The sequence below is a fragment of the Mesocricetus auratus genome, unplaced genomic scaffold (assembly GCF_017639785.1).
Source record: "Mesocricetus auratus isolate SY011 unplaced genomic scaffold, BCM_Maur_2.0 Super-Scaffold_100006, whole genome shotgun sequence".
Taxonomy (NCBI): domain Eukaryota; kingdom Metazoa; phylum Chordata; class Mammalia; order Rodentia; family Cricetidae; genus Mesocricetus; species Mesocricetus auratus.
In genome coordinates this window covers 104,957,402-104,981,271 of record NW_024429190.1, presented here as the reverse complement: position 1 = coordinate 104,981,271, position 23,870 = coordinate 104,957,402, and the positions used below count along the sequence as shown (strand labels likewise).

The 23,870-nt window shown below is 53.1% G+C and overlaps 1 protein-coding gene across 2 annotated transcripts in view; it reads left to right on the top strand.

Moving 5' to 3' along the window:
• The window catches only part of Nisch (nischarin), a 36,402-nt gene extending 12,877 nt beyond the window's left edge, over positions 1–23,525 (top strand). Inside the window, exons 4-21 of one of the 2 annotated variants that reach the window (XM_005085222.4) lie at positions 1,887–1,935; positions 3,554–3,717; positions 3,982–4,077; positions 5,102–5,197; positions 5,609–5,761; positions 6,495–6,563; positions 6,873–7,058; positions 7,223–7,351; positions 8,795–8,908; positions 9,196–9,304; positions 13,601–13,725; positions 14,600–14,649; positions 16,442–17,830; positions 19,899–20,307; positions 20,776–20,932; positions 21,294–21,422; positions 21,891–22,052; positions 22,303–23,525. In XM_005085222.4, coding sequence (XP_005085279.1) covers positions 1,887–1,935; positions 3,554–3,717; positions 3,982–4,077; positions 5,102–5,197; positions 5,609–5,761; positions 6,495–6,563; positions 6,873–7,058; positions 7,223–7,351; positions 8,795–8,908; positions 9,196–9,304; positions 13,601–13,725; positions 14,600–14,649; positions 16,442–17,830; positions 19,899–20,307; positions 20,776–20,932; positions 21,294–21,422; positions 21,891–22,052; positions 22,303–22,913 — 4,197 coding nt within the window. In that variant the 3' untranslated portion in view covers positions 22,914–23,525. Of the gene's footprint in view, positions 1–1,886; positions 1,936–3,553; positions 3,718–3,981; positions 4,078–5,101; positions 5,198–5,608; positions 5,762–6,494; positions 6,564–6,872; positions 7,059–7,222; positions 7,352–8,794; positions 8,909–9,195; positions 9,305–9,860; positions 11,026–13,600; positions 13,726–14,599; positions 14,650–16,441; positions 17,831–19,898; positions 20,308–20,775; positions 20,933–21,293; positions 21,423–21,890; positions 22,053–22,302 lie in introns of those variants that run through there. The other variant, XM_005085223.4, reaches the window with a different exon arrangement.
• Positions 23,526–23,870: the final 345 nt, after the last annotated feature.

The window sequence follows — 23,870 nt, the reverse complement described above, 5'->3', positions numbered from 1 at the left end:
TATAAGGATTACAGGAAGGGAAAGAAAAACAACTAACGAGAAAAACATGGAAAGAACACCCTGTCCCTCAACCTGGTGCCTTCTCAGTCCCATAAATACGTAAATCGTGTGTTCCAGTGGCGGCAGTGCTCTGTGAATCGCAAGGGTTATTTGCAGCCTCCATCTGGCCTTGTTTACAAAAGGACATGTGGGCTGCATCAGTCAGTTTAATCTCTTACCTGTGGGAGGTAGAGCTAATGGGTTCAGTGGGGATCTCCAAACCACAATTGTTTTGTTGTTGTTATTATTTAGATTTTTAGTGTTTTATGTGTCCGAGGTCTTGCTAACATGTATGTGTGTGTACCATGCCTGTGCCTGGTGCCTGAGGAGGTTAAATTCCCTGAAATGAGTTACCAGTGGTTGTGAGCCACCATGTGACTCCAAACCTAAGTCCACTGGAAGAGTAACAAGTGTCTTAACCATTGAGCCATCTCTCTGGACCCTGTGATTATTTGAGTACAGAGGCGATTGGTTATGTTCAGAGAGGACCAAGTGCTTGAGTGTAGCTTTGCTGGTTTATAGGAGTATCCCTAAAGCTGTCCACCTGTGTTTGCATAACATGGTACAGGTAACAGTTTCCTCTTGTAGAGTGGTGGGTAAGCCAGGACCTATCGAGTACTCAGCCATTGTCTGATGTGACTTAAAGCCACCATGTTAGCTGTTCATGGGAGTGAGGACTGGTTCTTGCCAGGCCTCTTTGTGTCGTTCGAAAAAACCCTTGCTGCATCTTTATAGTGACCCAGCTTTGTGGTGCCGCTGTGATCTGGAAGAAACGAGCCCAGGAAAGAGACAGATAGCCACTTGTTCTTCTCTCTCTCTCTCTCTCTCTCTCTCTCTCTCTCTCTCTCTCTCTCTCTCTCTCTCTCTCTCTCTCTCTCTCTCTCTCTCTCTCTCTCTCTCTCTCTCTCTCTCTCTAGTTTTTTCAAGACAGGGTTTCTCTGTGGCTTTGGAGGCTATCCTGGAACTAGCTCTTGTAGACCAGGCTGGTCACAGAGATCCACCTGCCTCTGCCTCCTGAGTGCTGGGATTAAAGGCGTGCACCACCAATGCCCGGCTGTTTTGCATTTGTTTTTCAACACAGAGTTTCTGTGTGTAATAGACCTGACTCCTGACTGTCCTGCATTCGCTCTGTACACCAGGCTGGCCTCAAACTCAGAGATTGGCCTACCTCCCTATTGCTGGGATTAAAGGCATGGGCCACCATGACTGGCTCTTTGAAGAAACATTGCACATGAGAGAAGGAGAAAATAGTCATTCCTAGGGAAAGTTGGCACTGCATAGTCACATATTCTACCTGTATAATCAGGGCCTCTTTTCCAAAAGAAACAGGATCTCTCCTCTCCTCTGCCACACCCTCTCCTGGGGTGTCAGCCCTTGGCACAAGTCAGGCTTTGCTGACTCCTGGGCCACAGTGCCTGTGCCGACCTGCAGCTGCTATTGAGGAAACGGTTCAGATCTCCGTGGATCTGAAACACAGTTCCCTTTCTACGCTCCTTGCTTCGTTCTAGACTTTCTCCCTCCTTCAGTTGTTCACCGTCTAGAAGCTGTGTCCTTCCTATTTGCTACCTGCAGGCCATGCGTGCTGTGGGATAGCTATGGATGCAGCCCAACACAAAATAGACATGCGTAAGACATCACAAGGGGTTTCTTGTGATTGTGTTGTTTTATTTGATTTTGCGGTTCTCAAGCATAACTTTTGTAGGTGACTCTTATTGCAGAGTCAAGAGATTGACCATTCCTGAGGTCTAGAGCTGGCATTGCAGGAGCAAAGTGAAAGACAGTGGGAATGTGCAGTCCCGGGGATGGGGCAGGTGCACTTCTAACTGTCGGGTTCATTTCCTCCACAGGAAATAAATGGTATCACTGCAGCACTGGCTGAAGAACTCTTTGACAAAGGTACGTAACCATTGGCTCTTGAAATGCTGAGGGCCATTTGCCTAGTCTAGTTGGTAGCTGTAGGCCCAGGGTGGCACCGAGCTCCTCTGTTAGATCCTAGCCAGGTCCCACCTCCTTGAGTGTGTCACGTCCCTGGCCCTGGCCCTAGTCCCCAGCCAAGTCTAGCCACCTACTTACCCTGCAGGTGAGGATCCTGCATGCTTAGGATTCTTTATTGTAATTTTTTTGTGGGGATCAGAAGACGACTTGATAGAGTCAGTTCTCTCCTTCCGCCTTTATGTAGGTTCTGGGGATCAAACTCAGGTAGCCAGGCTTATGTAAGGTGAGTGCCTGGGACTCACCTAAGTCTCAGCATCTGCTCCCCATTCACACGGGGCGTCGGAAGGTGGCTGGCATGCTGCCGTCTTGCACCTGATTTGTCCGTGCTTGGAAGTGTTCAAATTGTAATTAGAAGCCAGTCTTGGGTCTTGGTCATATTAACAGTTAACAGCAGTGGAATGAGCACTCCCTGCCAACAGTCTTACATTTAGTATCTTACTGCCTTCCGTGAGCTAAAGGTAAGGACGCTAGTGGGTCAGAGGCTCAGAAGCCTGCTAGAAGGAACAATTTAAGGTCTGAACTCTGGCATCTTAGGTCTATAGTTGACCTTGGTCTCTGCGTATTAGAGGGTGCAGAGTAGTTGCGGCACCGAGAGCGCTGCCTCTCCCAGCCGCCTCTTGGCTCAGTGCCTTAGATCTCACTCTTCAGGCTGGCTCCCCAGTCCCTCAGTCCATCCCTCCCCCTCCCCCCAGCCCCTCAGTCCATCCCTCCCTCCCCCAGCCCCTCAGTCCATCCCTCCCCCTCCCCCCAGCCCCTCAGTCCATCCCTCCCTCCCCCAGCCCCTCAGTCCATCCCTCCCTCCCCCCAGCCCCTCAGTCCATCCCTCCCTCCCCCAGCCCCTCAGCCCATCCCTCCCCCTCCCCCAGCCCCTCAGCCCATCCCTCCCCCTCCCCCAGCCCCTCAGTCCATCCCTCCCTCCCCCCAGCCCCTCAGCCCATCCCTCCCCTCCCCCAGCCCCTCAGCCCATCCCTCCCTCCCCCAGCCCCTCAGTCCACCCCTCCCTCCCCCCAGCCCCTCAGTCCATCCCTCCCTCCCCCAGCCCCTCAGTCCATCCCTCCCTCCCCCAGCCCCTCAGTCCATCCCTCCCTCCCCCAGCCCCTCAGTCCATCCCTCCCTCCCCCAGCCCCTCAGTCCATCCCTCCCTCCCCCAGCCCCTCAGTCCATCCCTCCCTCCCCCAGCCCCTCAGTCCATCCCTCCCTCCCCCAGCCCCTCAGCCCATCCCTCCCCCTCCCCCAGCCCCTCAGCCCATCCCTCCCTCCCCCAGCCCCTCAGTCCATCCCTCCCTCCCCCCAGCCCCTCAGTCCATCCCTCTCCCTCACTGTGTGTCTAGGATGGCCCTGTGTGCAGTGTGAGCTCCGAAGGCTGCTCGTGTGTACCTGAGACTAACTGTGCATGGTGGGTGCCTGTCATAGGTGCTTGCTGCACGCTTATTACCCGTTGGCCTGGTGCTTCTATTCCTTGCTGTGCAGCAGGCTGGGGCTGGGGCTGGACACTCACCCTTGGGTGTGACTGTTACAGGAGAACAGCTTCTGGGAGCCGGCGAGGTCTTTGCCATCAGGCCCTTGCAGCTCTATGCTGTCACGGAGCAGCTGCAGCAAGGAAAGCCTACTTGTGCCAGCGGCGATGCCAAGACTGATCTTGGGCACATCCTAGACTTCACCTGTCGCCTTAAGTATCTTAAGGTAAAGATGCAGCAGTGTCGTTGTAGCATCTCAGGGGGCTCTAATGCTGACAGCTCAGCAGCTGGCAGTATGTGGAAGAGACCAAAGCTGGGGGCCTCAGTGGATGAAGCCTCCTGGTGGTGTTGATACTGTGCCTCTGCCTGTGAGCACCAGGGGGCGCCATGGTCCGTTTTCTGAATACCTTTCAAGTGGCCACGTTCACCCCAGTGCAGAACAGGAGTGGTCGCTACAGCATCCCTAATTTAAGTCCATCTTTGGCCTCAGGTTTCTGGCACAGAAGGACCTTTTGGGACCAGCAATATTCAGGAGCAGCTCCTGCCCTTTGACCTTTCCATATTCAAGTCTCTTCATCAGGTGGAGGTAAGGGCGTGGCTGTGGCAGCCAGTGGTAAGGCTGTTGCTTCCGTGTTTGGCGCTGTGTTGGCAGATCCCGTCCAGGTGAATCAAGCCAGAAAGGGAGGGAGACAGGAAGGAGCCTTTTCTGCCCTCGGCTGGTTGGGAGTTCTCCATCTCTGTGGTAGGCATCAAGAAGTACGAGAGAGCGGCGCACCAGAGCCTAGTTCCCTCTCAGGGAGCAGGAATGTGTGCTGCTCAGGTAGAAGTCACGGAAATCATCCTGAAGGCCAAGTCTTTGTTCTCCAAGTCAAAAGGCGTGGGAGGGTCTTTGCCATCTTTGGCACCCACACCTAACAAGCAGTGCTCTCCACTACTTCCTACTGAATTCTGGTTCTAAACACTAACTTTGCTGTCATTTTTAAAAAGAGAGGGTAATAAACAATAAAAGCTGTTTTTTATGCATGTGTTTCCCGAACATGACTTTGTCTTCGGCTCTACCCAGTGCCCATGAATTCTTGAATAAGTCTCCCCAGCTTCTCTGTGAGATGTGGACGCTTTCGTTCTCAGTTCACAGTGGAGGAAACTGAGGCTTGGGAGGACGAGGAAGTTAGGCCAGAGGACAGTGGGCAGGTTAGATAAGCAGGAGGAAAACATTCCCTTGTTCTCCAGCACTGATTCCCTGCCATGCCTTCTGTGGCTCATAATGAGCCCGAGAGTCCATTTTTTAGACAGGGTTTCACTATGTCGCTCTGGCTGTCCCAGAACTCATTCTGTAGACCAGGCCAGCCTCGAACTCACAGAGATCTGCCTGCCTCTGTTTCCCGAGTGCTGGAATTAAAGGTATGCACCACCATAGCTGGCTAGATGCCTTTCTTGCTAGATGTTTAAAATCTTTATCAGCACTGAGTAGCACTGGGGAATGAAAGAGGCCAGGTTTGAGTCATCTCTTGTCTAGGGATTTGAGTTTGCCTGTGGGATGAACATCTAGTTCCTGGGATTTCTGAGGGGCCAAGATGCCATTTCCGAAACACAGCTGTTGTTTGTTCCAGATAAGTCATTGTGATGCTAAGCAAATCCGAGGACTGGTCACCTCCAAGCCAACTTTAGCCACAATGAGTGTCAGATTCTCAGCAACATCTATGAAGGTAGGCTCTGCTTTTGTGTTTGTCTGATGCTCTGTACTGCTGCTCTTGTCTTGGTGATGATTCTCTGCCTGTGAAGTTATGGCTAAGGGATCTGATGTCTACAGTGGAGACTACTCTGAAAGTGTGGTTGCCTGGCAACACCATGAATTCAGACCTTCAGCCTCTGCAGGTTAAGCCAGGAAAGATATTACTGCATAGCCGAGGCCCATTTGTTCCTGAAGTCACAGGACCAGAACATATTCTAAGCCTTTCAGTTATTTCACAATCGCTCTAAGACACATAAACCAAAGCCCTTTTTTAATGCAAGCTCATTTCCACATGCTAAATGTGCCCCGGCTCTTCCTTAAATTTTGCAACGATAGCGCGTTCTACTTAATGTTGCGTGAGGCCTCAGCAGATGTTCTTATGCAGGAAGTCCTTGTTCCTGAAGCCTCAGAATTTGATGAGTGGGAGCCTGAAGGCGCAACCCTTGAAGGCACTGTGACTGCTGTCATCCCTACGTGGCAAGCGTTGACCACTCTAGACCTGAGTCACAACAGCATCTCTGAGATCGACGAATCTGTGGTATGCCTGCGGCAGCCTCCCAAGGCTTCCAGACCCTAGGATTGACTATTATGTTTTACTTTTTCTGAAGGACCACAAAATTCAGTAATCCACACATTGTTTGTAGTTTTTAAGTTAAATTTCAGAATGGAAATGTTTTAAAATAGTGAGTTAACACATACAACCAAGCAAAGCATATGACTTATGTATGCACTTGATATAACAAACCATGGTAAATGATGGAGTAGCAGAAAACTCACTGCCTAGAACACAGGTATGCCTGTGTCAGAGTGGCATCCTAAAGGCCTTAAGGGTGTGATTCTTTTTGTTACCCTGTGGGGGTGGGCAGGATTAAGAAAGAACAGGTCCCAGTCAGACAACGTTGGTGACACACGCCTTTAATCCCAGCACTCGGGAGGCAGAGGCAGGCGGATCTCTGTGAGTTCAAGGCCAGCCTGGTCTACATAGTGAGTTCCAGGGCAGCCTCCAAAGCCACAGAGAAACCCTGTTTCGAGAAAAAGAAAAAGAAGAAGCACAGGTCCCTTGTCTTTTGGAGGCACTACCATTTGTATTACTTAAGCCAGTTGTTCTGCCCAAACAGTGGGTTCCTTTGGATTTCTGCTGAGTGGGCATTGGGAGATGTCAGTGGCCCTTTGAAGATAAGCCGACATAAAGTGTGTTTAGCCACTGAGTACATGGACTGTGTAGGGTCCTGCCCCCTTGAGTAACACTGGACATTCTTTTCTTTCCTAAGAAACTGATTCCAAAGATTGAATACCTGGACATGAGTCACAACGGAGTACTAGTTGTGGACAATCTACAGGTAATGTCTACCTACTAGTTCCCTAGAGCTCTGCTGTCTTGATGGGCCCAGAGGCAAGCGCACTGACTGACTGTTTCAGTTCCCAAGTGTTAGAAAAGTACAGAGTGATGACGGCAGGCAGGCTGGTTGTCAGTGCTCACCCCTAACCTCCCTGCAAGGGGAACCACTGGGTTACGGCAGGTGAAAGAGGGAGAGGGGCTTTTCTTCCCAGTGCTGTCAGAAAGACTCGCAAAGTGACTGGTCTGGAAGGGCCCAGTAACTTCTGGCAGCCTGACCTGTGCTGCCGCTCTGTGTCTCCTGCTGCTACAGCACCTGTACAACCTTGTTCACCTTGACCTGTCCTACAACAAGCTCTCCTCCCTGGAAGGCGTGCACACCAAACTGGGCAATGTCAAAACCCTAAACCTGGCAGGCAACTTCCTAGAGAGTCTGAGCGGCCTGCACAAACTCTACTCTCTGGTTAATTTGGACCTCAGAGACAACAGGATTGAGCAGGTGAGCCCCAGCCCTGAGAGCCTTGGGATTGTTGGGCCTTGGTGTTCGTTGTCTTAAAGAAAAGAAAACCAATAGCACTCTGTTCACTTAAAAGCAGCCATCAAGTGTGTAGTCTGTGGCTGAGGTGTTAGAGGAAGCAGACAAATGGCACTTGTATCTTGCAGTTGGAGGAGGTGAAGAGCATAGGCAGCCTACCATGTCTGGAGCGAGTGGCCTTGCTCAACAACCCTCTAAGCATCATCCCTGACTACCGGACCAAAGTGCTCTCCCAGTTCGGAGAACGAGCCTCTGAGGTAAGCCCCAGAACCACCAGCAGAGCCCAGAGAGACTGGCAGGGAAATTGGATGGGCAAAGCAAGGTCCTTGTCTGCTTGAGAGGGCATCTTCTTTTCAGATTCGCAAGTCCACTGCTCCCTATGAGAACACTCTCTGCACTTCCCACCCGTCTCCCAGTCACATATTCCCTAGCGGGCTGCATGTCTGCCAGAACTTGAGGCCAGGAAGTCTCCAGGAGCACCCAGGCATAGAGGGAGTATCTTCACCTTTTAAAAAATACACTGGAAGCTGGGTGGTGGTGGCACAGGCCTTTAATCCCAGCACTTGGGCAGCAGAGGCAGGTGAATCTCTGTGAGTTTAAGGCCAGCCTGGTCTACAGATTGAATTCCGGGACAGCCTGTCTTGAAAAACCAAAAGAGAAAAAAGAAAAGGAAAGAAATATATTGGATATTTTAGACAAGGGGCCTAGAATAAGATGCCTACAGTTACTGATTTCTTGGACCGCTGGTAACCCTGATACTTACCTACCAGCTTTGAGATTTCCTTTTTCCCTTTACTGGGTCAGTCCAGCCCTGTGCCTGCTGCCTACTGGCTGTGACAGTACAAGTGCCACCAAGCTAACCAAGAGGGTCCTCACCCGAGTGTGCTCCTTTCCCTCAGCCTCCCACCACTGTCCCCATTCCCATTCTCTCACCAGTCCTTGGAACCTGTCTTCTCCAGATCCCAGCCCATGAGATCTCTGCCGGTCTGTTTGTATCCGTCTCCTGCCCCTCTCTGTCCCCACCAGGTGCCTCTTTGCCCACATTGCCCCTAAGATAATTTCCATAAGATGTCGTCTCTTGCTGGAGATAATTGATTATACTTGTGATTATCCTTCTGAACTCAGGATCTGAGGCAAGAGGGTTGCCCAGAGTTCAAGGCCAGCCTGAGTGATAGAGACCCTGTCTCTAAATAAATAAACAAACAAACAGCAGACAAAAAGATGTCTTCCCTTTTTTGACTCCAGAGCTAGAAAAACCTCCCTGATTCCGTGGTGTCAAGCGCCTGTCCAGTGCTTTTGCTCTGTGCTTCTGTGGCCTTTCTGCCTGCACGCCAGTCCACAGCTCTCCAGAACAGGGCTCCTGCCTTCTTCCATGCACTAATATCTCCGCCCCACTGGTCCCTTGTCCAGAAGGGCCTCCTCTTGCTCCTTGACAGTCAGTTCTGCTGTGCTCTGCCTTGAGTAGAACACAGCACATTCACTCCCTTCTCCTAGTCCCCAAGAGGCTGGTGCCCCCTCTTAGTGGCGAGGGCCTCCAAGGGCCCTCCAAGGATAGTTACATTGTGTTAAGAGCCTCCCTTAGCCTCCAGTATCTTCTTGGGGCCTCTAGGGTGCTCAGACCCATTTTCAGCAGGATCCCACCGTTCTCCCAATGTGCTTCAGCCGTCTCCGTGCTGTAAGCGGCTCTCTGGGCTCTGTAGGTCTGTCTCGATGATGCAGCGACCACAGAGAAAGAGCTGGACACCGTGGAAGTGCTGAAAGCCATTCAGAAAGCCAAGGACGTCAAGTCCAAACTGAGCACCACAGAAAAGAAGGTAAGCTTTTTAGGGTGGGGGGAGTCGGCTAAGGATGGAACTTTTCTTGGGGAAACTGAGCCATGGAATCCCTCATGGTATCTGATCATTAACACCCCCCTCCCCATGAAACCTCAGGCTGGGTCCTCAAGTGGTACGGTGATGGTACCTGCTATTCGATTGTATGAGGTAATTTTCAGCATCCTCTGGAGAGATGTTGAGCTCTTTCCTCCCCATCCCTGACCCTAGCACTTCTGTTCTTCCTGACCTTTTTCTCTCTCCTGGACTGATTGAGTACTCTTCCTCAGGTTGATGACCCCCGGCTCCCAGCTGCTCCCTGCGTCAGACCCAGCAGCTGCCCTCCCACTACAGCTCCCACCTCAGCCTCCCTGCCTCAGCCCATCCTCTCCAACCAAGGTAATCATGACTAGATCTTCCTCCTCGCTGAGCTGCTCAGTGCTGCCTGGACCGAGGGCAGGACTAGGCTTGAGAGAGAAAGGTTGGCACTTGCTTTCTACGGGTCAGGCACAGGGAGGGTGGCACTTTCTGCAGGCTGGCTCCTTGGGTGGCACATGGCAGGGAGGTGCCCGGCCTGATTTCAGCGCTGTTGTTTGCTTAGGACTCCCTGTCCCTTTACATCACATCCCATTCCTGTAGGCTACCGTAGGGCGTTGGACAGGGAGCTAAGAATGCCCTTTGAGCAGGCTTAGGCTGTTGGCTCATGAGGACCTGTACCGTGGGCAGGTCAGCTCCTAGAAAGTCAGGCCTTGTTACTTTCAGCTCTAGATCCCTGTGTGGAGAGCTTACTTATATTGTTGTGATGCCTCTAGCACTCAAGGTATGGCCAAGCCCCAGAATACTGCATTGATGGGTCCAAGATGGGCTGTCTGTCTCCATGGACCCATGGAAGAGCAGCCCCTTTCATCCGCCTATTGTGTGAGCATTTTCAAAGGGCTTTCACCTCTGAACCCAGGCATCCTCGGAGATGAGTGAGTGAACCAGGTACCATGAGCGTGGCTGCCGGCCTGACCCCAACGGAAGAGGGGCAGGTATGCCGTCCCAGGTGGAGCTGAGGCTCGGGACACACAGGAAAGAACACCACCCACCCAGGCTCCTGGAGACGCAGAACTTGGTGTGAGGTCTTGAGAAACTAGTATGGCCCTAGGTTTTAAGAGCCAGAAATGTATTTCTACTCGTTGACCTGGTGACCCACTGGAGGAAACTTTTCTAGGGAGAGCTGAGATCCTGGGGAAAGGGAAGTTCTCCCCTCTAGCAGCACCAAACTGTCATGCACACCGAGAGCAGGGAAAGGCCGTGGTGGCGTAGAACCCTCCACAGCGGTCTGGTCAGGGCCAGAAGCATGAGCTACAAAGAGACAAGGCCAGAGCCCTGTGCACAGCAGCCCGGAGTCACCACGGCGGTGTGTAGGAAGGAAGCCTTGAGAATCCAACAGTGGAGGGAGGCGCCAGCACATTTGCCCGTTGGCTTTGTCAAACTTTTGACAAAAAAGTTTTATTTGTTTTTCCATAAAAGAGGAAGAAAATTTGAGTCTCTGTGAGGAAGTTTCCCTGACCTCTCTTCAGGTCCCCACAGTATTAGTAATACTACATAGAAAGCATGCAGCCATAGACCTCTGGGGACAGGGTGATATTAAGGTCCCAAGGTCCAGGATATAACCTGTTCTAGCATTTGTTGAATCAGTACCACGTGCGTATATGTGTGTGTGTGAGTGTGCGTGTGTGCATGCACTTGTATGCATGTATGAGTGCATACATTTGTGTGAGTGCGTGTGTGTGTGTGAGTGCATGTGTTTGCATGTGTTTGTGTGTGAGTGTGCGTGCATGTGTGAGTGTGCGGGCGTGCGTGCATTGTGTGTGTGCGGGCAAGTGAGAAGGAACATGACCAAAAGCAGATCCTGGCTTGCGAGGAGGAATGGGTGTCTCCTCCAGGCTGCAATTGCCAGCAGCCCTCTGCCTTGAGGAGGTGGAGTCTGCGGCCTGAGGCAACCCTCATCTACCCCTTCCTTGGTGCCCTTTCACCCCTGGGTGCTCTGTAGTCTTTCCCCTTTCCCCAGTCACTGGATACTGAGAGATGTTGTCAGAGATTTACACCTCTTATAATAAAACTGCAGTGATGTCTTTGTGTGCACATCTCTTTCCTTTGGGTGAGAAGTGAGAAAGGTCAAGGGCTGTCTGAGGGCTCTTGATGTCCCTGTCCCATCTGCTGAGTGGCCCTTTCTGACCACTTGTTTGTACAGGCCATGGTGCAGGAAGGAAGTGGACAGACTGTCCTGTCTGCATTTCCTCGTGCCCAAACAAGGCTGGCCGGGGGGGGGGGGGGTAGTGGCAGGAAAATACTGCTCTTTCTTTTTGTCCTCACAAATGTGAGGCACCCACATATATGTGTGTTTGATCATGTGTCACTGGGACTGACCTGGGTGAGAACAGCTTTCCTGAATTAGCTTTACTGATTTACCCTGCTGGCTCTCAGTCTGACCTATAGAGAACACACTTGTGAGGAAACTGGGCACTTGAGCCCTACCTGAAGGGGGTGCTATCCAGAAAACACTAAGCCTCTGGTCATCCCAGAGCAGCGGGAGATTGTGGCTGATAGGGGCCAATGTCCACAATGCCAGAGTTCATTCTCCAGCCCTGTTGGGCTGAGAGAAGTCTGTTGTAGAAGTGACCAGAAGCAGGCCGGCAGCTGAGTTCATGTCCCATCTTCCTGGCCATAAGATCTCAAGCAACATGCAGCCTCTTGTAAGCTGTTTTCTCAGCCATGAAGTGGATACATCCTACTTAACCGATTCTGAGACGCACACATTTCCACCCTATGACTTCTCTGAAATCGAGATGCGTCTTTCAGTCAGTGACGTCCCCTAGTTGCTGTCAGCCAGCTGGTAATCGTGATGGAGTCGTGAGAGAACCTCCCGTGGACATCTGCTATGACCAAGATGGCACCTCATCCACAGATGTTAGATTTGATGAAATGTGGTAAACGACAAGAGGTGCGCATGAGCTGATGCTGGGGAGGTGCTTAGCCCTGCTAAGGCGCAGCAGGAGCGGTCGGTAGTGGCTCCTTCCTTCATCCCGAGCTGGGGTTCCAGGACGGTGCCTCTAGGAACGTGGAGCCACCTGGGGAGAGACTGTGTGCCTATGGAAGAACAAGCTAGAACAGTTTGGGAGTACTTTTAGGACTGCAGCAGACGTGGTACCAGAGATGAGTCTTGAAGGATGGTTTGGATTAAGATATTTCAGGAGCAGGGGCAACAAAAGCAAAGGCTTTGGCGCTTGGTGCATGGCTATGTGCTTGCCCTGTCCTCCCTCTCGTCCTCTGCAGCTTAGCTTCATGGGGTATCTGAGCTTGGGCTGCCTGCCTACCCTTTGGGCAGAGAACCTGGGCTGTGTGAGTAGCCCTGTCCTAGGCGGCAGGCAAGCTGAACAAGATGTCATGTGGGCTCTGAGGCACAGTACAGTCCTCTAGTTGGGCCGTGGTGCCTGTTGAGCAAAGCCAGGCTGTGGAGGCAGGACTCTTCCAGACCAGCTAGCTACAGTTTGAAGCATGTTTTTGTTGTTGTTGTTGTTGTTGTTTGGTTGTTTTTTAAGTTGGGAGGAGGGGTTCCCCTTAACCAAGTTGCAAACTGGAGTGAGATAATGGATCCAAACAGGCAATCCATAAAATACCCTTAGTATAGCTTAAATATCCAGTGCATTCCAAAGTACATGAGTAGGACTGCTACTACCCATAGGACAGTCAGCGGGGCACCCTGGTAAAGCAGCCTGTGGGTTCAGGCCCCAGCTGTGTTCAGCAAACCCTGGGAGAATCAAGTCTGCAAGCCTGGCTTCTTGGTAATTAGTCCTATGCTTGGAATTTGCCAGATAGGAGCACGGAGTCACTTGTAGTCCTTTTTTTGTACAGTGTCCCAATATTTCCAAGCTGTTGATCAGTATATCACCAGACTGCTTTCCTGGCAGGTTGACCAGCTTGTACTCCAGTGCCCACCTTTTCTAGTAAGGCTGGGTCAGGCTCTGTGCTCTAACCATGCCATATAAGAGGAAAGCAGTCTCCTATTTCAACTTGTCTTTCTTTGTGTAAGCCTCGTTGTGTGTGTTGTATCTTTTGGTCATCCTTCCGTGCCGTTCCTGTTCCTATTCTCTGCATTCTCACAGAGATTTCAAACAACTTGTTCCCCTTTTTGTAATCTGTAAGAAGAGATCCTTGGCCAGGCAGTGGTGGCGCACGCCTTTGATCCCAGCTCTCGGGAGGCAGAGGCAGGCGGATCTCTGTCAGTTTGAGGCCAGCCTGGTCTACTGAGCGAGTTCCCAGACAGCCTCCAAAGCTGCAGAGAAACCCTGTCTTGAAAAACCAAAAGAGAGATAGAGAGACTTTAGGATAGGGGTCTTTGCTTTTCTCTGTACATGTCTCTGTGTGTGCACTGTTTTATCTTAGTCTGGAGAGTGCACCTCTAAGGGTTTGGTCTTCATGACCCCCTCCCTGGTTAGTCTGCTCAGGAAGCCTCTCCCAGACAGTAGAGAGCAGCCAATTGCTCCATCCTGAGTTGCTGAGGAGTTTCTGAATTACTGCATTTTATTCTGTGACCCATGTGATGATTTGGGGTCTGGCTAGTGGCTGGCCATGAGCCCATGAGCCCAAGGCCTAGCCTCTTGTTGAACAGCCGCTCTTCCCGCCCGCCCGCCTACCCCGTCTCTACAGGAATCATGTTTGTACAGGAAGAGGCCCTGGCCAGCAGCGTGTCATCCACTGACAGTCTACCCCCCGAGGACCGGCCCATTGCCCAAGACTGCTCTGACTCATTGGAATCTATCCCCACAGGACAGGTAACATACCCTTGCCTCCTCCTGGGTGGGGACTGTTCCCTCAACCGTGATGCTGCCGTCTGGCATTGTTCACAGTGGGATGGGACCTGGAGGGGGACCTGGGGTACTGTGCATGACATGCAGTCTTTCTCTGATTGGGTCATTTTCATAGACCAAGTGGGTAAGGGTGTGAGTTTGGCCTCCTCTGCCCCATGAGAACAGGCAATGCTGGGGCCCTGAGGGATGGGGAAGGTGGGCGTTCTTTGAACACATGTGAGCTGGCTGCCCAAGGGGAATCTCCCCTAATGCCTAGCACCCCAAGACTTCTCTGTCCCTTCCCACATGTCACCGTGGTGGTCTGAACAGTGTGACTGTAACCCTTTTTTGTAGCTGTTGTCCAGGCTTCTGGGACCCACCTCTGTCCCTGGAAAAAAGAAGAGGAAAATGAGTGTCTGGTGCTGTGTGCTCCATGCCTGCAACCTCCCTGCTCCTTTATTCTTGCACAGCAGAGTCACGGTCATGTGATACTAAGACAGTTTGCAGAGGCTTTGTCTGTCCCCAGTACTCTGTCTCAAGGCTATAGAAAAAGAGACAGAAAGCACTGGGGACTTGTCAGGACCACCTCTCACCGTGTGCACTGCCTGGACCCATGGGTGGCACAAAGACCCCACCCCCACCCCCAGATGCCAGACCTCCATGGAAACAGGGTTGGGTGTGTAAGTGCAGTCGGATGGATGGGAAAGCCAGCCCTACTGAATATTAGCAAGATAGCCAAATGAGCGTTTCCCCAGAGTTCCAGAGCACACCCAGGGTGGAGTATGGAGGTGCGAGGCAGCACCCAGTCAGAGCCCAGGAGTAGCTGCAGCAGCTGAGGCTCACTGTTCTCTCTTGTCAGGTGGCTTCGGAAGACTTAAGGGATGTACCAGGAGCTGTTGGTGGTGCAAGGTAAGGGAGAGAGCCGTAGTCTCTGCTGCAGGCTTTTGTTAGTAGCCTGTTTGTAGAAGTCTCTTTTCTCCACCACAGTTGAGAGGAGCTCTGTCTGTTTCTCCTCAGCTGTGTAATTGACATTATTTTGCACTAGAGATTAGCAAACCAAAGCCATTTTGGGCCACTGTTGTTTTATACTGCAAGTCAAGGATAAGCAGTCTCTCTCTCTCTCTCTCTCTCTCTCTCTCTCTCTCTCTCTCTCTCTCTCTCTCTCTCTCTCTCTCTCCCCCCCTCCCTCCCTCCCTCCCTCTCTCTCTCTCTCTCTCTCTCTCTCTCTCTCTCTCTCTCTCTCTCTCCCTCCCCCCTCCCTCCCTCCCTCCCTCTCTCTCTCTCTCTCTCTCTCTCTCTGTTTGCTGGTGGAGCTTTTTGTTGTTTTTGATGGGGTTTCACTATGTAGCTATAGCTGACCTCAAATTCCTGGCACCTCCTTCTGTCAGGGCCACAGAACTCAGCCACTCCACCTTGCTTGATTTTTGTTATTGTTGCTTTGTTTTTGTTTTGTGTTTGTCTTTTGCCTTTGAAACAGGGCCTCCTCTCTCTGTAGCCCTGGCTGCCCTAGAACTTGTTTTGTAGACTGGGCTGGACTCGAACTCACAAAACTGGCCTGCCTCTGCCACCTATTGGCTGGGATTAAAGGAGTATACCACCATGCCTAGCTGCTGCTGCTTTTTGTTGTTACCGTGTTTTACAATTTGTTTGTTTTTCTGGACATGGTGGTATACTTCTTTAATCCCAGCACTCAAGAAGCAGAAGCAGGCACTTCTCTATAGGTTCGAGGATAGTCTGGTTTACATAGCAAGTTCCAGAACCGCCAGGACTACATAAAGAGATCCTGTCTCAAAACAAGCAAACAAAGTTTATTTTAATTTTAAGAGTGTGAGTGTTTGCCTGCATGTGTGCATTTGTGCACGACATGTATGCTTGTTGCCTTTGGAGGCCAAGATAGGACATCACATCTCCTGCAACAACAGATGGTTGTTAGTGTGCATGCTGAGTACGTTTAACCCTAAGCCACCTATCGAGCCCCTGATTATTACATTCTTAAATTCCTGTTTAAGCAAAATTATGTGGATAGGGCCAACACACACACATCATGAAACATTAGCTCCTTGGCCCTTTACAGAAGTCAATATTTACTTATTTATTTGTTTGTTTATTTTTGAGGCAGGATCTCTGCATAGCCCTGGCTGTCCTGGGATCCACTACATAGACAGGCTGGCTTCAGAACTCACAGAGATCTACCTGTCTCTGTCCAGTCCTGGCATTAAAGGCTTGCTCCACCTTGCCTGTCTACAGAGGCATATTTCTAATTCTTGTTCATGCGAGGGTTGTAGAGGGCAAAAGAGGCTGGGATTTAAATTTGATGGTCCTGAGACCCACCCAACTTGATTTACTGCCCTGGAAAATCAGAATGTCCACAAAGATAGTCATTTTTCAACAAAGGGATTTACACCTTGGAGTATTTCATTGCCCCTTTGACATCTGGAGGCATCCGAATGACAGAAATCTATGTAATGCTTTTGTTGTGGAAGCCAGATTGGTTTGTGCAGGCTGTGGTCGGTAGCTGTGATCTGAGTCTGTAGAAGCCTGGACTCGAGCTGGCCACCCATCCTGATGGCAGCCACTTGAACAGGCTCAGCTGTTTGAGAGGCTCAGGAGACCCATGGGTTGGCTTCCCAGGGTCAGGGTACTATAGCAGACTAGGGGATAGAATGTCCCTGTGTCCCTAACCCAGTGTCCTCTTGCGCAGCCCAGAGCATTCGGAGCCAGAGGTTCAGGTGGTGCCTGGGTCGGGCCAGATCATCTTCCTGCCTTTCACCTGCATTGGCTACACGGCCACCAACCAGGACTTCATCCAGCGCCTCAGCACGCTCATCCGCCAGGCCATTGAGCGGCAGCTCCCGGCCTGGATTGAGGCCGCCAACCAGAGAGAGGGGGCCCAGGGCGAACAGGGCGAGGAAGAGGAAGAAGAGGAAGAAGAGGAGGATGTTGCTGAAAACCGCTACTTTGAAATGGGGCCCCCAGACACAGAGGAGGAGGAGGGCAGTGGCCAGGGAGAGGAGGACGAGGAGGAGGAGGAGGAGCGCCTGGCTCTGGAGTGGGCCCTGGGCGCTGACGAGGACTTCCTGCTGGAGCACATCCGCATCCTCAAGGTGCTGTGGTGCTTCTTGATCCACGTGCAGGGCAGCATCCGCCAGTTCGCTGCCTGCCTCGTGCTCACTGACTTCGGCATCGCCGTCTTCGAGATCCCACACCAAGAGTCACGAGGCAGCAGCCAGCACATCCTCTCCTCCCTGCGTTTCGTCTTCTGCTTCCCACACGGCGACCTCACTGAGTTTGGCTTCCTCATGCCGGAGCTGTGTCTGGTCCTCAAGGTGCGGCACAGTGAGAACACACTCTTCATCATCTCGGACGCTGCCAACTTGCATGAGTTCCATGCCGACCTGCGCTCCTGCTTCGCACCACAGCACATGGCCATGCTGTGCAGCCCCATCCTCTACGGCAGCCACACCAGCCTGCAGGAGTTCCTGCGCCAGCTGCTCACCTTCTACAAGGTGGACGGTGGCTGTCAGGAGCGCAGCCAGGGCTGCTTCCCTGTCTACTTGGTCTACAGCGACAAGCGCATGGTCCAGACGGCTGCGGGGGACTACTCAGGCAACATCGAATGGGCCAGCTGCACGCTCTGCTCGGCGGTGCGGCGCTCCTGCTGTGCGCCCTCTGAGGCCGTCAAGTCCGCCGCCATCCCCTACTGGCTGCTGCTCACTCCCCAGCATCTCAACGTCATCAAGGCTGACTTCAACCCGATGCCCAATCGTGGCACCCACAACTGCCGCAACCGCAACAGCTTCAAGCTTAGCCGGGTACCGCTCTCCACGGTGCTGCTGGACCCCACTCGCAGCTGCACCCAGCCGCGGGGTGCCTTTGCTGACGGCCACGTGCTCGAGCTGCTGGTGGGCTACCGCTTTGTTACCGCCATCTTTGTCCTGCCCCACGAGAAGTTCCACTTCCTGCGCATCTACAATCAGCTGCGGGCCTCACTGCAGGACCTGAAGACTATCGTCATCTCCAAGACCCCTGCAGCTGGGCCAAGATCCCGAAGCCCCCTTGCGAAAGGCCAGTCTGCCAAGAGCAGGGCCAGGTGAGACTAGGGCAGGCTCCCGGGGCCTGGGACGTGGGATTGGCTTGGGTGTGATCTCTGAGCATTTGTGCTTGTGGGAGTCCCCTTTACTCTCCCTCTCCTCTGGCTTCCCTTCAACACTGACCACCCTGAGCCGATGCTCCAGACGCCCAGAGACGGCAAAGCAGCCCAGGCAAGCCAGTCTCACGGTGTCCCTGATCCTGCCCGTGTCCTCTCAGAGGCCCAGGCTTGGTTTGTGCTTGTCCTCCTCCTCCTCCACCAGGGGCCTCATCCAGGGGCCGACTGCCAGCTAGGGACTGCTCCAGGTACCCCACCCACTCCAGCTCCCAAAGCCCATAGCTTGGCCCCACAGGAAAACCCTTCTCAGAAAGGACTGAGTTGTATCTAACTTGGGAGCCCCTCCCAAAGGACCTTCTAAAGACCAGAGTGTGCGGGTAGGTCTTCCTTTCTGCCGGGGAGATTGAGGGACTTAGAGGGAAGGAGCTGGCAGCTAGAGCCTGTTCTCACTTGTCCCTCCCCTTGGATTTCTTGTCAGTGGCCCTGCTCTCTGTTGCAGAATTTCCCCACCTAGGGGCGGGGCGAGATTCCAGTAGTTCACATTCACTGTCCTGGCAGAATGCTGAGACCCTGTCTTCATCTCTGACTCTCTTTAGCATCTCCTGGGTCTACCCTCTCCCCTCAGTCATTACTCAGCTGATAATCCAAAGGGCTTTCAACTCCTATAGCTGAATCCAGTGCCCCCCTTACACCTGTACAGCAGTGGCTGTCCCCAAATCTTCCCTTACCACATGAAGCTTGGTTGGTATGCACCTTGTCCTCCTCCTAAGCTACCACAAGCCTGGCTTGCTCCTGGTACTGCTGCAGAAACCAGGCTCCTGAAGCTGTATCTACACTCCCATGACAGCAGAAGAGCAACTTCGTGGGTATTTGACCCCAGGGACTGCAGCAGTTGAACCGGATCTGATGGATGGAGAGGGCAGCATCCCAAAGACCCCACCCCTCTCATTGGGTGGGGCAGAATGCTGGAGACTCGCAGCTCCCATGGGCTTTAGGTTTCTGAACCTTAGCAGGTCTTATGACTGGGATAGACCAGTGACATTCTAGCATGGCCATGCACAGTGGGGGCTGAGGAGACTGAGTGCCTGGGCTACCTAGAGGCACCCCAAAACAGCCAAAGAGCACTTCAGTTTTGCTTCCCCTGCTGCTTGCATATACATACCCAGGTTCTCACTGGGTTCTTGCGTAAGTACTCCAGGGTGGCATTTCTAACACATCTGACACCTTGTACCCAAGTAATAACCCTGAAGTGGTCTTTCTGAGGCCTCTGAGTGCTTTCAAGACGAGCTGGAAAGATGGTTGAGTGTCCAGTACCTACTGTCTCCATCTCCAGTTCCAGGGGATCTGGCCCCTTCACACCCGTGCACATGAAATAAAGTTAAATTTTAGAAAATAAAAAGAGCTTTCAGTCCATGAGCCAAAGCCTTTATTACAGGTGTATGGCTGGCTCAGCCCTAAGGTGGTCTGCTCTGCCCACATCTGTTCAGGAAAAGGGCCTACCGAGTGGAGGTTGCGCACGCCTTTAATCCCAGCACTTGGAAGACAGAGGCAGGCGGATCTGTGAGTTTGAGGCCAGCCTAGTCTGTAGAGTGAGTTTCAGGACAGCCAAGTCTACACAGAGAAACTCTGTCTTTAAAAAAAAGAAAGAAGCCGGGTGTTGGTGGCGCACGCCTTTAATCCCAGCACTCGGGAGGCAGAGGCAGGCGGATCTCTGTGAGTTCGAGACCAGCCTGGTCTACAAGAGCTAGTTCCAGGACAGCTTCCAAAGCCACAGAGAAACCCTGTCTCGAAAAACCAAAAAAAAAAAAAAAGAAAGAAAGAAAAAAGAGCCTGATACTGTCCCTCTGCTATGTGGTTCTCCCTTCAAGCACCTGGTGATGAAGTAGATCACCCAGCGGCCCAAGGGTGGCACTTGGTGACAGTTGACATCACACTCTGATGTGCACATGTCGTAAGTCTCTGTGGGGTCCACATGTTTATTTGGCATTTCTTGGGTCACTGGGCAATGTAGTGGTGAGCAGCGACCACGCGTGGCTCCGGCTCCGGCTGCAGTCCCAGCAGATGCCTTGGCTCCAGCTCCAGCTCCAGCGGAGGCCCAAGCAGAGGCTCCAGCTCCAGCGAAGGCTCCATCTCCAGCGGAGGCTCCAGCTCCATCTCCAGCGGAGGCTCCAGCTCCAGCGGAGGCTCCTTCTCCAGCGAAGACTCCAGCTCCAGCGGAGGCTCCGGCTCCAGCGGAGGCCCAAGCAGAGGCTCTAGCACAAGCTGAGGCCCCTGCCCAGTACCCAAGCGAGCGCCTGATCCAGTCCACATCTGAGGAGAATCAGATCCCCCCCCACTTGCCAGTCTGCCAGTCACTCCAGCACATTGCCAGTCTTCGGGGACGTGCCATCATTGACCTCTTCCACAGCAGCATTGCCGAGGTATTGGCCCAGCCGTTGGTCTTGCTGGCTGGCGCTTGTGTGGAGAGAGGTGTGAGCTCTGCTGTGGTACCAGTCAGTGTTGAGGGTAGGCGGGGCTTGTGAGGGGACATCCTCGGGTCCTCAGTTTCATCTGCTCACAGGATTGAGGGTCTGAGTCACCAGGTCTGCCACTCCACCCCCAGCCGGGTGTACCCTCTGTCATATGTGACTCTGTAGCCCTGGTGCAGATATATACCCCCATGCCTGTCTCCTTTTCTTACCTCTTCTCTGCTCTGAGTTGATTTGATAAATGAGATGAGCTTCCTGTCCCTGGTCATCCAAGGCCATGAGCTGTTCCCAGGAGTCAGCACAGTAGCAGGGCTGACACAAACAGGGAACGTGCTGCCTGGAGTCTGCACTCGAGTGTCGTCTGGGAGGAAGGAAGGTATGGCCTGCCCCACCCCATTCTCCTGCATTCCCTTTGCCCAGGTTGAGAACGAGGAGCTGAGGCATCTGCTGTGGTCATCAGTGGTGTTCTACCAGAGCCCGGGGCTGGAAGTGACGGCCTGTGTGCTGCTCTCCACCAAGGCTGTGTACTTCGTGCTGCATGACGGCCTCCGCCGCTACTTCTCTGAACCACTACAGGGTAGGCACTCCAGCCTGCAGGGTCTCGGAGCAGGGGCAGATTAAAAACCAGCTGGACTTAGAGGCCCTTATCTGAGGAAGGGGTGACAACAGTATTTCCCTCTTAGAACTGTCCTAAGGACCTAAGGTCAAATATGGATGTGCCATGCCAGGGAATGAATGCCTGGGAACTAGCTGTCACATGCAGGAATCTCAGTGGGAGCCTCATCCAACAATGTGGTGACTCTGCTGAGCTAAGCTAGATGAGGCTGACAGCCCACACCCAGTCTCACTGAAGTCCTTCATATATGCAGGTGGTTGTGGCTCCTTGCCAGGCAACATTCCTGCTGGACATGTTTAACCATGGCTTCTCTCCGTCACAGATTTCTGGCATCAGAAAAACGCAGACTATAACAACAGTCCTTTCCACATCTCTCAGTGCTTTGTGTTCAAGCTCAGTGACCTGCAGTCAGTCAATGTTGGCCTCTTTGACCAGTACTTCCGGCTGACGGGTAAGTGACCCAATGTGTTTGATCCCAGTTTGGGTGAAGGCCAGTGTCGCCAGTGGGCTCCCACCTCGAACATGCGGGTGGATTATCACTGGACACCTTATCTCCACTCACAAGCCAGCTACCCGAGTGGGAGGAAGCAGCTTGAGGAACTGCTGAGGCGGCAGGATTCCCGCCCCAGTGTTTATAACGGGGAGGCTGTTCAGGGAGCAGCCAACCTGAATGGCAGCAGAGTGGGCCCTGGGCCTGGGGGCAGGATGTTTCTGACTCACACTTCCTGAAGAGAGAAAGCTAAGCTCCTTCCCTAATGCCTCTATCCCCTTCCAGAAAAATGTCTCAGCCCTTCCTGCCTGAGATATGGCCACTTCCCTGGGTCCACGATGCCCTCCCACATGGACCCTCAGGGTTCTGGTTTGCAGGGGTGGGGTGAGGGTGGTGGCCTGTACCTGTGACCAGCCCCTTCTTGTGCAGGCTCCTCCCCGTCGCAGGTGGTCACATGCTTGACCCGGGACAGCTACCTGACACACTCCTTCCTCCAGCACCTCATGCTGGTGCTCTCCTCGCTGGAGCGCACACCCTCACCCGAGCCTGCTGACAAGGACTTCTACTCAGAATTTGGGGACAAGAACACAGGTACCCCCGTCCACCCCAGAGCCCTGACGGCCTCGGTTTTTCCTTCTCAGCGTAGCTGGCCAGGGCCCTCTGGGCCCCTCCATGACAGAGACTCCCCCCGGGAGTGCCGTCCAGCAGATCTCTCTCAGCCCAGGCTTTGGAGCACCCTCAGCTACCTCTCATTTAGAATCTAGGGTAGGAAGGGGCTGCTGCTTCCAACCCCACCACAGGCCAGCTCAGGCTGCAGCCCTGGTGTCCTTTCTTCCTGTAGGAAAAATGGAGAACTATGAGCTGATCCATTCCAGCCGCGTCAAGTTCACCTACCCCAGTGAGGAAGAGGTTGGGGACCTGACCTATATCGTGGCACAGAAGATGGCTGACCCTGAAAAGGCTCCCGCCCTCAGCATCTTGTTGTATGTACAGGCCTTCCAGGTGATCACACCACAGCCTGGACGGAACAGGGGCCCACTGCGCCCCAAGACACTCTTGCTCACCAGTGCTGAGATCTTCCTCCTGGATGAGGACTACATCCACTACCCATTGCCTGAATTTGCCAAAGAGCCACCACAGAGGGATAGATACCGGCTGGATGATGGCCGCCGCGTCCGCGATTTGGACCGGGTGCTCATGGGCTACCAGCCCTACCCACAGGCCCTTACTCTAGTGTTTGATGACACGCAGGGTCACGACCTCATGGGCAGTGTCACCCTGGACCACTTTGGGGAGATGCCAGGTAATCCCGGCAGGGCTGGCCAGGGCCGGGAGGTCCAGTGGCAGGTGTTTGTCCCCAGTGCCGAGAGCCGAGAAAAGCTCATCTCACTGCTGGCACGGCAGTGGGAAGCCCTTTGCGGCAGGGAGCTGCCCGTGGAGCTCACCGGCTGATGCACGCCACGGCAGCCCTGGCCGCCCGCCATGCGCAGTCTAGTGTGGTAGGAAGCCTTGTGTGCGCTTTTTAAGTGTGTCCCCCCAGACTCCTTACATCGATTGCCCGCAGCCCCACACAGCTCCCACAGAGAATGTGAACATGTGTGTCGTCCTCTCTTCCTCATGCTGGGAAGAGGTGTGCCAGCCCACAGGAGTGTCCTTGCCGTCAGCTCCCCCTGTGTTGCCTGCTTCTGAAGTGGCATGGCCAGGCACACAGCGTTGTATTGTCCGTGATTGTGATGCTGGTGTAACGCGTGGCTGGCGCTGTGAACCCGGTGACCTCCACGTCCCTCCCTGAAGTGTTGAGTCCAGTCCCTTGTTGCTCTTGCTGTCGTTGTGGGCGTTTTGCTGCTAATTACGAAGCTGGTAGCAGAATATACATTGGAAACTCCCGTTTTGTGGGCTTTTCCAAAATGGAGGCCTCCTCGGGTCCAGACACGAGGAAGTCGTATGGGGAGTTCCCAGGCCATGGGGCCAAGAGGAGCCGGTACAGGGGACCTAGAGCTGCCAGCACCAAGCGTAATTCCTGTTGCCTATTTTCTCTATTCTAATAAAGCAGAGTTTGACACAGTCTGAGTCTTCTAAGTCAGAGATAACTGGGGTCCCAAAAGGACTTAAGCCAAGGGCATGCATGGTCAGTACGGAGGAGAGTAGAAGGGAGGGGGAGAGGTGTGAGGGGAACCTCTGGATGGGGCCATGCTGGGTTAGGGTCAGATCTGGAGCCTAGGCAGGGAGTGGTCCATGCAGCTCTGCAGGTCATCACTTGCTCAGGGTCTAGCCCCACTTGAAACGTAAACCCAAGGGTGAGGCCTGGATACGGGTTGCTGATATGTGTGGGTCCGATGCCTGTGAATGGCAACAGGAATAGAAGCAGGCGGTGGACAGCGGCGAGGAGAGCCCCCTGCCTGTCTCTGC